The sequence below is a fragment of the Zophobas morio genome, unplaced genomic scaffold (genome assembly GCF_036711695.1).
Source record: "Zophobas morio isolate AGI-343-1 ecotype UQ-CSIRO unplaced genomic scaffold, CSIRO_AGI_Zmor_V1 ptg000024l, whole genome shotgun sequence".
Lineage (NCBI taxonomy): Eukaryota > Metazoa > Arthropoda > Insecta > Coleoptera > Tenebrionidae > Zophobas > Zophobas morio.
This window is the reverse complement of record NW_026972129.1, coordinates 4,682,520-4,695,045: the sequence shown is the minus strand read 5'-3', so window position 1 is coordinate 4,695,045 and position 12,526 is coordinate 4,682,520. Positions and strand designations below refer to the sequence as shown.

General features: G+C 32.2%; 1 protein-coding gene across 6 annotated transcripts in view; it reads left to right on the top strand.

Moving 5' to 3' along the window:
- The window catches only part of Mp (Multiplexin), a 250,562-nt gene that overhangs the window by 221,928 nt on the left and 16,108 nt on the right, over nucleotides 1–12,526 (top strand). Inside the window, exons 5-16 of one of the 6 annotated variants that reach the window (XM_064064824.1) lie at nucleotides 4,875–4,946; nucleotides 5,151–5,195; nucleotides 6,973–7,063; nucleotides 7,121–7,164; nucleotides 7,218–7,295; nucleotides 7,353–7,658; nucleotides 7,737–7,769; nucleotides 8,015–8,620; nucleotides 8,762–8,878; nucleotides 9,276–9,353; nucleotides 10,524–10,782; nucleotides 11,472–11,531. In XM_064064824.1, coding sequence (XP_063920894.1) covers nucleotides 4,875–4,946; nucleotides 5,151–5,195; nucleotides 6,973–7,063; nucleotides 7,121–7,164; nucleotides 7,218–7,295; nucleotides 7,353–7,658; nucleotides 7,737–7,769; nucleotides 8,015–8,620; nucleotides 8,762–8,878; nucleotides 9,276–9,353; nucleotides 10,524–10,782; nucleotides 11,472–11,531 — 1,789 coding nt within the window. Of the gene's footprint in view, nucleotides 1–4,874; nucleotides 4,947–5,150; nucleotides 5,196–6,972; nucleotides 7,165–7,217; nucleotides 7,296–7,352; nucleotides 7,659–7,736; nucleotides 7,770–8,014; nucleotides 8,621–8,761; nucleotides 8,879–9,275; nucleotides 9,354–10,523; nucleotides 10,783–11,471; nucleotides 11,532–12,526 lie in introns of all 6 variants that reach the window. The other 5 variants (XM_064064822.1, XM_064064821.1, XM_064064823.1 and 2 more) reach the window with 5 other exon arrangements.

Here is a 12,526-nt window from a genome sequence, read left to right as displayed (position 1 = left end):
TCGATCTAGGTTTTTAAAACCCATGTATAAACGGGAGACGGGTCCATTGTAAGGTGCCCCAATACCCGTCCAGGTGACAAAGAACCCAGTAATAAGGTCCCTCATAGCACTGCTCAGATTTTCTACTACTTTATTCCGGAGGTGCCAAAAAGACAGCCTAGGTACAGTTTGGAACAGCAGGCTGACTTTCCCAATTGTCGCAAGATTTAAAACACCCGCCTCTGACACTACCAATTAGTAGGCTGTGACAGCAAATAACTTTCGAAAAAATAACTTGCAACTTAAATTTTTTTCAAACATCACGAAATTCTACTTACCCAGACTTCATAGGTTTTAAGCTACCCTAAATATTAGGAGTAATAAATTCCCCGTAAAATTCGCCTACCACTCTTCGTGTCATGCTCTAATCACATCTTTATCATACAATGAAAATAATGTTCGTATTATTAGTAGTTAATTTTTTTTTATTATTTTAACCCATTACAAACAGCAGAATAAAATAATAAACATATTTGCTGTTAAAAATAGACAAAAGAAAACGCATATTTATTTACAACAGATAGTACATACATGAACATTAGTAAAGGATCATAAGACATATTACACAATTAACCGATGTAGAGGCAGCTATATTAAGTAAAATTGGCATCATTACTTTTTTAAGGATGATTGCCAGAACTGAAACATTTAATTCGTGAAATTTGTAATTTCGACATTCCTTACAGCTCTTAAGCATAATTTATCAAATGTCCGTGGAAGAATGAAGGAAAATCTCCAATTACAAGAATATTATTAAATCAATAGCTCCGCGACGATTTACGTACGATCAGTCTCTCTCAGTAAAACATTTGTTTTCAGACAAGATTTCACTATTATCATACTCACTTTTGTAACAAAGTAAACCTGAAGTCAAACTTTTCTTTTCGAATTTCTAAACCTTTCCTTTACAGTTTAATAAATTATGTGTAATTGTAGGTACTTCGTCGACAATATTTAATTATCATCCAAATGTCTAAGAATCTTGAAGGTACACGTGATTTTAATTAACCACACGTTTGATAAACATGTGAAAGTAGTGCTAAATAAATAAATGTTAACTGCTGACTTATCCCCCAAGAGTATCACTGACCACTAAGGAAGATAGAAACAGTAAAGTTAAAATTTATTACCCAGTTAAATCATTCGGTTTAGAACATTTATATCACAGCTTTACATGTCGACAAATCAATGACAAACGAAAACAATCAAAAGTAAATCTTTATGTTATTTATGGCTTTCTGTTTAATTTTTTAGACAGTCACATATAACAATTTAATAATCCAACTATGAATTTTACCTGTAACAATAAAATATATCCAGTATTTATAACAATTTATAAACAAGCATATGTGTTAAAAAAATTTAAAAACTCGTAGTTATATTAGGTAATCTCTTGCTATATAAAACACGAGGATTATTTTTCGTCGTCATTGCAGGTTTGAAGAAATCCGAAAGTATATTCTTAACTTTTAAAACAAAACATTTTATTGGTATGAACATTGACTAGTAGCTGTGAGTGACTGAATACAATACTTTTCAAGTTTCAGGAAAATCAATTGCAAACTTATATAATTGGAACTTCATTAACTCTCAGAACAATTTTTTCTATGATAAGGTAGACGTTTTAGATGGAATTATGTATATACTCACCGGCATGAAAAACGGGCCAGCTAATTTTTTCTGAGTACAGTGCTTCAACGTTTTTACTACGCTTATTGTTGATGTTGTTTCTTGATCAGTATATTAATTGAATGTACTTCCACCCCACACTTTAGATGAGCTTCAGAATATGCTTTTAAATGAATGAGAGAATATCCAACAAGAATAAATAAACAATTTATTTCATGGGATGCCCTAGAGAATGGCAGCAGTCTTACAGGTTCCTGGAGGAATACACATTATTGACATCCTTAAACAGTGTGTCAATCATCATTCATTTTGCTTTTTTGGAAACCTAAATTTTTATCATTTTCTATTAAAATACTATATTCTTTAGTTCTTTATGGATAAAAATATTACAATAAACGTTGCATAACAACATCAAAGTATTGCAACCGAAATCGTACTTCATTTTGCACATTTTCGGATCTTTAAAAAAAATGCGGGTGGCCCGTTGTTCGTGCCGGTGAGTGTAGTTATAAGTTACTCAACAACAAACCAAAATATTTCAGACGAGATTTGCTACCACTAAAGTACCTACTGCACGTTGAATATGGATCTTTGCCAAGCTTGAATACGCGAAAAACTCTGAAAAAAATTATGAACTTGTCTCTTACATTTAGCTGCGTACTTATTTATTTATTACATTTCCGAGACAAATATGAATATTGTTGTTAATATGTAAACATTGGCCTCATACATTATAAGTAACCAAAGGGAAGTTGCAGTATATTACTTATTTATTTAAGAGCTTTCAAAGGAACTAAACAATTTATGTATTACGAAATATTTAAGCAAGTGTTGTGTTTAAAAACTTTGGACTTATTCACTAAGTACATATCACATTAGGAAGGAACTAATAATAATTTTAGGTAATAATAATAAGTTTGTACAATTTGTTTCAAAAAAAGCGGGCCAACAATTTTTGTTATCATGTAATGCTGACCAATAGTGACAATTAATGACAGTAATCACTGTCAAAGTTTGTCATTTAATTCCTGTCATCATTAATTGTGTCTCAAAAAGACTTGTCTCCATGCCTTATTTAACGGAAGTTGGTAGAGCACGTATTGTTGCTGAGTTAGAGTCCGGAAGAACAGTACGGGATTTAGCGGGGCTGCACTTAAATATTAAAAATATAAAATTGAGTTACCTAACCTGTCTTTCTATCAACTGTCTCACTTGTCATTATATTTTAAACTCACAATCTAGAATCCGTAACAAACTATGAAAAGCATTGAAAAAATTGACGTTTGTCTTTCTGTCATTGTCCCGCTTTTTGAAACCAATTGTAGTTTATAAAAATTACAAATCTACAAAAATATATAACTAAGTTCGAAAGTGAATCGTTTAACATTCAATGTTCACCTTACTATTTATCTTTAACGCCCTTTATTTGTCTAACTTTCTTAAGAATTAATGTCCGATTTGTGTAGAAGTACCGACGTTATGTTTAAAAATAATCACGAATAAATACGTAGCAACAGTTACACAATGAAATATGTTAGCAGCAGTGACCACCGCAGTTCTGAATTACCATGCAAATTCACTTATTCGGGCAGTGGAACCCCAAAGCATTTTCATTTCCAATAGAGGAAATGTGTGTTATGCGTTTCCAGCACTTTTGGTGTCAACATTACGAGTAGCATATAAAAGAGTGTAATATTATATTATTTTGCCTCTGTACCAGCATAAATAACCGTCTCTACCGTGAACGTAATTTACATATGTAATCATAACCAAATTTATTTTTGCAAACATCGTGGGCAATTTATTTTTGCGTTTTTAGATAAATATTTTTTATTATAACGAAAAAAGTAATGCCAGTGTGATGTCAGCTTTTATTATGTAAAAAAATACTTTACACTATAGAAAAACAACTTTCAAACACAATACCATTGTATTTATAATGTAATATATAAGACAATTTGTTGTATAATATTCAAACTGGACAATAAAATTTAAAAATACTCATAACCATAACTTTACACTGTGTATGTTGATTTTAAATAAATAAATAAATAAATAAATAAATAAATAAATAAATAAATAAATAAATAAATAAATAAAGTATGTCGTCACATGGAAATTCATTATTTTTCTTATCTGTAAAATCAAAAGAGATATTCACAGGTGCCATTAGAAAACTAAATGGGAAACTGATGCACCTAAATTTTTGAAGTACTGATGAAAAACCCTTTTTTTAAGTCTTTCATGGAGAAGAGTTCAAGTTTTTGTATGTACATTATCTGTAAAAATACATAAAGTAGTTATTAATGAAACAAGTGTACGAGAACGTACTTCAAAATTGCATTTTAATAACATTATAAAAAATAAATATAGTATTTCGTCACCTTCCACAAATCACTTTATTTTTAACATTCCCACTTTACATAACAGACGCTAAATAGTAATTTAACACCTACATACTATGTACGACTAAAATAAAAAAAGTCATCAGAAAAAAGCTGTGTTCTGACAAACACCCATATGTAATTTTTGTTGACTGTTGTATTTTAATTTTTTTTTTTTTTTTGCAAGACAGAAAGTATTCTTTAACTATTTTATTTTTACAAAAATAATAATCAAGTACAGTACTTCCTCATACTAACACAGAAGAACAAAATTTTCATTCAGCGGAAAAAACTTGAAGTCACTGCAGTCATTAATTGATCATCACGCGCGTCCAAATAGTTTAATCAACTAATTTTACCACTTACTATTTCGTGTATTTTTCAGAGTTGCGAAAAAGTACCGTGTTCAGACTAAAGAGCGCTATTATAAAAGATTGCCTGAAAAGAAGGTGAATTATTAAGTAGTGTTAAAAACGTTATAATTCAACGTTAAAGCTGATGAAAAAACACATTTTTAGATATAAAATAAACTTATATTTATTTTAGTCCTGACCATTTTTTTATTACATATATCTAAATCGTACGTACCATTAACAGACTCACATGCTGTAGAATTATTAACATATTTTTCCATTCCAAAGTTTATGAATTTATTTCTTACGAACTCCACTATCAAGCTGTCCCGGCGCATCCACCATAATGTTAGAACTTTTGTTATGTTAAATTAATCGCTTTCCTCGATCAATTTACGCGTATACACAGATGATGATGGTTTTTAAGCGTCATGTATATAATTGACCTAATTAAACCCACACAATTTAGGGTGCCTTGGACGAAGTGAAGATATTCCGTGATCCTAATGTGGCAGCGGAACAATGTAAAACAGATTTTCAGGTTTGTTACTATACAAAATATACTTATGTAGATTAACAAAGTATTTGAGTAGCCAGTTTTATTTACTATTTTAGCTAATTTATACAATAACGGTTACTTTATTTATCTATAATGCAAAATAATTATATTTAAATTTTTATTTTAAATTCACTCTGCTTATTTATGTAGACTATTTCTTACTTTATTTTTTATTTTTGTAACCAGGGTTTTCAAAGTGTCAATCCAGATTATGAAAACGAAGTAGATGAAGTAAGTAAAACTTAAGTAATGTACTGAATGCATCAATGTATTAACTGATTTAATCTCTTTAGTAGTAAACTTATACTAATACTAACATATTAATAACGACAAGGTTCTTCTATTAATTTTATCGCATGCGCTAAGGTACCTATGCATCAGACAAACTCTTTACTTCTTTACTGCCTTATTTTGGAAAGGACTTTGAGATATTAAAAGAAATTGAAAAAATACACACATTTACACACAAACGAATACACAATTACATTTGTATGTAACAAAAACGACAGGTTTTGATTGATTTAAAATTTAACGTTATGTTGCTTTTAATTTCCATCTTGATAAAACTCCCTGTTATCTTAACAATTTTAATTTCACTTTAACTTTTGGTAAAACATTGAAAACCATCTGTCAACAATAAAATAATAATTTGTTACAATATTATAATCGTTTAATTAAGTATAAATTTTACTAAAGTTAACCGCGCTTATTAGCAAAACATTATTATTTACACATTATAGTGACACATAAAATAATGAAAATTTTGAAGTATAATGTATAATCCAAAACCATTAATTGTGAAGATTCTTCATTAAAAGAACTCCGCCATTACCTCGCTACAAAAACCTACCAACAAATAAAAACAGATATATGTATTTAATATGATTGTACTTACCTAACAGCATACAAAGTGGGAATCTTGTTTTCCATTGGTACCTTTGTAAATGACAAGATATACATAATACATAAAGTAGAAAAAACCTTAGACTGCTTTTTGACAATTACAATTCTACTTTTTTTTTTTAATCTATTTAGAAATTTCAAATTTATAAAATACATAATATAACAAAAAATAAAGGTACCTAATCAGCTAATAATAAGCGAAATAGTGAAATAACATAAGATACCGATATAATGCAGAAAAAAATAATTATTTTTCTTTTTTTAAATATCAATAAAAGTCAGAACGGTGTCAAAACCGGCGAGTTAATTTCTTCAAAATCTAAAAAGTTAGAATATTATTAAGTACCTACTATTATGTCATTTCATATTTTAGTAGCAAATATGACACTTGTTCTTGGGAAAGCAAAAGAGATATTCAAAATATTGTAAAGGACTACTTTCAGTTTTTTCATCATAATTCTAAAATTACTGCATATACTTCGAAAGCTTTTCCAATTTAACCCAACTCATATGTTTTCCTTGCTTTTACTTCCCAAGCGTATTGACCTACTACCACCCATGGGTAATCCAAATTAATCAACTCCATTTTATAAAAGAAATGATGACAATGTATCCACCGGTGAACGGTTGTCTTATCTATTTCTTACAATATATTGACTTGTTGCTTAAAATCACTTTTTTACTGTAACTTTTAAAAACTTTTGCACAACCATGCAGAGTTGAGAATAATTTTTTATACAATTTTTCTGTCACTGACGTTCACACTTTTATTAAAAGTATTAATATACTCGAGCTTTGTTTCCAAATTTGACCAGATAACAAACCATGCATCAAAAACTTAGGTTTATGAAAAATGAAATTTGTAAATTATGTTTTATAAACAGATAAGGTTAAGTATGGTTTCTTATTAAAACAATGCACACTCCTCATGATAGGCTTAAGTGGATAAATATTGATTATACCAGGGCAGAAGATCTCCCCCACCATACAAAATAGGAGTAGTTACCGTAAAAGTAGCATTTATTTTACATTTTTTACAAACAATTAAAATCTGTCTTTAACTTTTGTAGTACAGTTCAGAACAATAATAACCCATATTATTTAGGTTGAACGTAGCGACTATGACGGAACATTCAGAGAAGGAAGTGGTGCTGAAGACTTTGGATTCATACCTCCTCCACCTCCGCCACCAGACGGTAAGCCCTGCTCTTGTGAATCCGAAAATTGTTGCAAATTTCTTATCAATGATAAAGCTGGCTATGGAAATAAAGGAGAAAAAGGCGAAAGAGGATCAAGGGTAAACCACTTTTTCGTACAATTTTCTAAAACAATGCAGCCAATTTTATTTAGGGCCCACCAGGTGAATCTATCAGAGGACCTCCTGGCCCACCCGGACCACCAGGAATACCTGGACCTGCAGCACCTGAGGTGTGTTAATTAAAACCGTAGTGGTTGCTAAATAAACCGTACATTCTTCTTCTTTAGGGGGTCTGCACTTGTAATTTCACCAGTTTATTAAGTTCATTATCATCATCAAATCTTCTTCCGGGTTCAGTAGGACTCGAAAGTAAACCAGGCCCTCCTGGAATCGAAGGACCTGCAGGTCCTCCTGGCGAAAAAGGAATACCTGGTACACCGGGCGAAAAAGGTGAAAGAGGCGAACGAGGTCCTCCAGGTACAGCTGGATTACAAGGGCCGAAAGGTGATTTTGGAAAAGATGGTCTTCCTGGCAAACCCGGTCCTCCTGGACCTCCCGGACCACCAGGTCCTGTCGAATTCGAAAATGTTGATGTGAGTTAAATTATGTTTTAACATCACGACTATAGAATGTAAGGTTTTAATTTTATATTATGTTTCTACTCTCACAAGCAGCCAAGTTGGAAACCTAGAGGCCCTTTTAAGGTATAAGCTGGTTACGAAGTTTGTTTATTTAATGAAAGAGAAGGTCTAATAAATTGTAATAACTAAAGAATGTTAAAAGTATTTTAATTTATTTATAGAAATGAAAATGCTTCAAAATAAATATTACTTTCAGTAAATTTGCTACAAATTTCAAGTAAGATCGCCACTAACCATATAGGCAACTGTGTCTGCATATCGCTGGCTTGTTTTACGCATATATATGAATTATAGTGGTTTTTATGCAGGAGACGGTACTTGGAGGTCCACTCGTACGTCCAGGCGTTCCAGGAACGAAAGGCGAGCCTGGAAAACCAGGTCCTTCGGGTCCTCGGGGTGAAAAAGGTTTACCAGGAATCAAAGGGGTTCGAGGAGAGGTGGGTTTAAAAGGGGAAAGAGGAGATCGTGGTCTTCCGGGCGAAAAAGGTTCTCCAGGTTCCAAAGGTGAACCAGGCTCCACCGGATTAGATGGAATACCTGGTACAACTGGACAGCATGGGAAACATGGTGATAAAGGAGAGAAGGGTGCTCCAGGGCCTCAAGGTCCACCTGGACCTCCTGGTATTGCTTATGGAGCTGATATGACCGGCGTAATATCCGGTGCTCCTGGGCCAAAAGGCGACCAAGGCGAAAAAGGAACTAAAGGAGATCATGGTGAAGATGGAGAAGCTGGAATACCTGGTGTGCCTGGACTGAATGGGCCAACTGGAGTATCTGGTGAAAAGGGGGAACCAGGTGAAGTTGGCCCTATTGGGCCGGTCGGGCCTCCGGGTTCTAAAGGAGAAAAAGGAGAAAGAGGGCCACCAGGAAGCATAGTTACACCTAATGGGAGTGAAAACGTACTAGTAGTAAAAGTAGGTTCAAATATAACTATAAAGGTTTGCATTTACAATCTCTACCACTAATTGTGAACATGTGTCATCTACATTAAACTTTCATCAAATCAAAATGAATTTCCAATTTTAATACCTCTTATATTTTTCTCTGTTTTCCAGGGAGATAAAGGGGATCTCGGACGACGTGGAAGACGTGGGAAACCGGGTCCCCCGGGACCAGCTGGACCTCCTGGCAAACCCGGTACTGTAGGAGAAATAGGTCTACCCGGTTGGATGGTAAGTCACCAGACTATTTGTTCTGATCTTTGTATTAAAATTTGCTGATTTATTTTTGCTCTCTCAGAATGGTAAAGTAAGTATTTCATGTTTATTTTCCGGTGTACGTTAAGCTAGTACAACAAATGATAGTGAACAATAACTATTCGATATTGTTTTGGTTTAAGTACAACGCTAATTACTTACAGTACTTGTTGACATGATAAACGAACACAGGACTGCGCTATCCGAGCGTGGTATCTAATGGACCTATTAGATAAAGTGCAATATATTTAAAAGATTTGTGTAATGTCCCATATAAATTTTCGGTGCAGATTGTAGAAAATTGTTTTGGGGTGCTTTTTTGTAATCTAAATTGTTGTCATGATAAGGATCTAACAGTTTATTTTTATATTAGGGTCGACCGGGTTCTGCTGGATTACCAGGAATTCCGGGACCAAAGGGTGAAAAAGGAGATGCCGGTAATTACGGAGGGGTAAGTTTGTCTTACATCGGACGTTCACAGTAGGACAGAAAGCGTTAAACTTTCAAACATTCCTACATCGATGCATTTTTAATATCAAGATTAGTTTCATCACGTACAGCGCAACATGTTTACAAATAATCCAAAAAGCTGCACTCATTATTTTTGTGTTATAATTACCAGTCATCGAATTAATAAAATCGTTATTATGTTTTATTTCGTAACTTCCCGGTTAGTGGTGTGTGAATTTATATTCATGTAACACACCATTTTAAATTAGTCGTGTATTTAAAACTTCGTTAATACTGCGCGTCATCAACAGGTCTTTAAAGTTCTGTATCAGGAAAAAAGCAATGCTAAGAGCTTTGCTTATATTTTCTACTGCTTGAATAAAACATCTAAAAAACCTAATAAATCGTATAAAGTTGGCTGTTTATGTACACTCGTTTAGGAAGGATAAAAAATTTTCATTAAATTATTTAAAAGTACAAAAAGGAGGCTATTCGACAAATGAGAACATTATCTAATGATGACTTTGCGTGTTTTTAATGAAGCATTATTATTACTGTCTCTGCCGATTGACCACATTAATAATTCCGCTAGTAATCTAAACAAATATTTGGGATACACTTTTCAATATACCGGGTGCCTGGAAAATGGCGGATTAACTCTCCGCAAGGCTCTTAACAATCAACTGGTGCGTCTAGGAAAGTAGTAAAAAAATTCCTTCTCACATTTTGGTGGAATTATAATGATTTTAAAATTGGTTGTTTTGCTACGGTTAACAACTAAACAACGCATTCATTATCACAATAACTAGTAATAAAACTTTTAGTTAGTATTTTTCTCGCCCATGACCATGTTTAATTACGATTTCAGTTAGAATGCACACTGTGTTGTTTTTGTAATAATTTGATAAAGTTCCATTTGACAACAATGTTTGCCTGATATAAAGCGAAGGTGGATTTCAGTCACCATCGTTACTAAGAAACCAGAAAGTAAGCCGGAGGTATTCATGCATTAAGGTGTGCAGTGTTGCCAATTTTACTTTTATAAAATTACGTTTTTTTTTTTTTCATAATGTACATCATAAAGAATTTTTCCAGACACGCGGTATGTAAATATTTCATTGTTTACTAAAAATGTTATCACCCTCAAATAATAATGAGCATTACTTAATAGCCTAAAGGTGACAAGGGTGACAAAGGTCACGATGGCATTCCTGGAAGACACGGTCGAGATGGCACTCCGGGACCACCTGGCTTGCCCGGAGCAACATCTGACGAAGCAATCCGATATATTCCCGTTCCGGGACCACCTGGTCCTCCTGGTCCCCCTGGACCCCCTGGACCCCCAGGAATTCCTGGAGTGTCAGTAACAGGACCGAAAGGTGAACCTGGTGGTCCTCCATATGGAGAACCAACATATAATTTACGTCCAGGTATGAAAATTATAAATTTAAAATTTGTGTCTTTTGTAGTCGGATGATATTAATATATAAAAATCATGTTGCTTAAGTTTATTATATTTGATACAAATGAGCCAAACATGTTTATTTTAAGATGGTTTTTAATACCGATGTTTTCGTTGCACTTTATATCGTCAACCGAGAATTATTCTAATACATTTTTATAATTACATAACATAAAAAAATACTTCATATTTAGAATTAAATATATCCCAGAAATAGATTTTGTAGCATCCTAAAAGCTACCTAATAACTTTCTCTCTTGCCTTTTAAATTTTATTTGAAAAGGACATTTTTTGTTAGTTTGAGTATACCATCACAAAAGGCTGAATCGTCGTTTATTAAATCAAGGTTAATAAATAGTTCTACAAAGTAAAGATTATATAACCTGTTTAAAAGTCTTTTGCATGTGGGCAGCTAAATAAAAATTTGAATCATACCTACATATATATCTTTATGCATATATGTACATGAAAAGTACATATTTTTTAACGTTCGAAAATATTGATTGTACAAAATGAATTACAAATTAATTTAAAATTTAGTTTTTAATACATTTGTTCAAACAATTTAAGAAGAATACTAAATTATAGAATAATTCTCAGTAGACAGCAGATTGTGAAAATTTTAAACTATAAATTATGTTTACGCACACATTTAAGGAATGAGAAGTAGCTTGGAAGAACTTAAAGCCCTAAGAGAACTAAAGGATTTAAAAACAGGTACTTCTTTGTTTGCTCTTTTTCTTTTCAAAGACCACTATTCAACAAGGTAGGTACTATTAACGCACTCACTGCCGAATGCATGTAACATTTATTAATGCGGGCGTGTTTCTACAATTTCTGAAAATAATTTAAAAGCTAATTAAAACACAACCTATTGTTTTAAAAATGTGTGACATCCTGTATAGAGCAGAATTGTGTTTTTAAGAATCGTTTACGATATTTAAAAATCTTTTTAAATATCGTTAACGATTCTTAATTCTTTAATGTTAAATTATACCATGCATATGTATAAATTAACATTAAAATCGCAAATGTTACCTCAGTTTATTTTTTAATACTGCACTGGAAACTGGATATAATGAAAAATTAATATACTTTTAAATAAAGTTAGTTGTATGAATCTAAAAGTTGCAAAACATTTTTTTTCATTTTCTGTCTTAAGTTATTCAAGTTTTTACTTCCCGAGCGTATGCTAAGGAAGCATAGTAATCGAGCCCATCGAACGAATGTCCACCTTTATGTTCTCTCGACTTTTCTTTTATAACCAAGCGAACATGTTCATAAACTTTCTAATTAAAATTAGGAGTCATAAGTGTCATAATCATTTGTATACTACTAATCGAAGTAACTGCTTCTGTTTTTCACAGTAAACGGTGATGAACACAATTTTTGATCATACTTTATTCAAAGCATTAGACACAGTTATTTTTTTCAATTTTTTATTTAGAACTAAATTTTGATTTAACAGCTCAAATTTATTAATGAATGTTTAACTACATATCGATCATATATCTATAGGTGATTTCACAGCCCTGGATATTATTTCTGTTTACAATAGGCATACAATAACCAAATAGTCCGTACTTAACTAATTCACATTGTAATAAAATTAATTTGGAAGTCGTGAGCGATGATGAAGCATTATTTGTTTATGTAAAGTTTGGGTTTAATTTACTTAACTGATTACAGAATAATGTAATTATTACAGTATT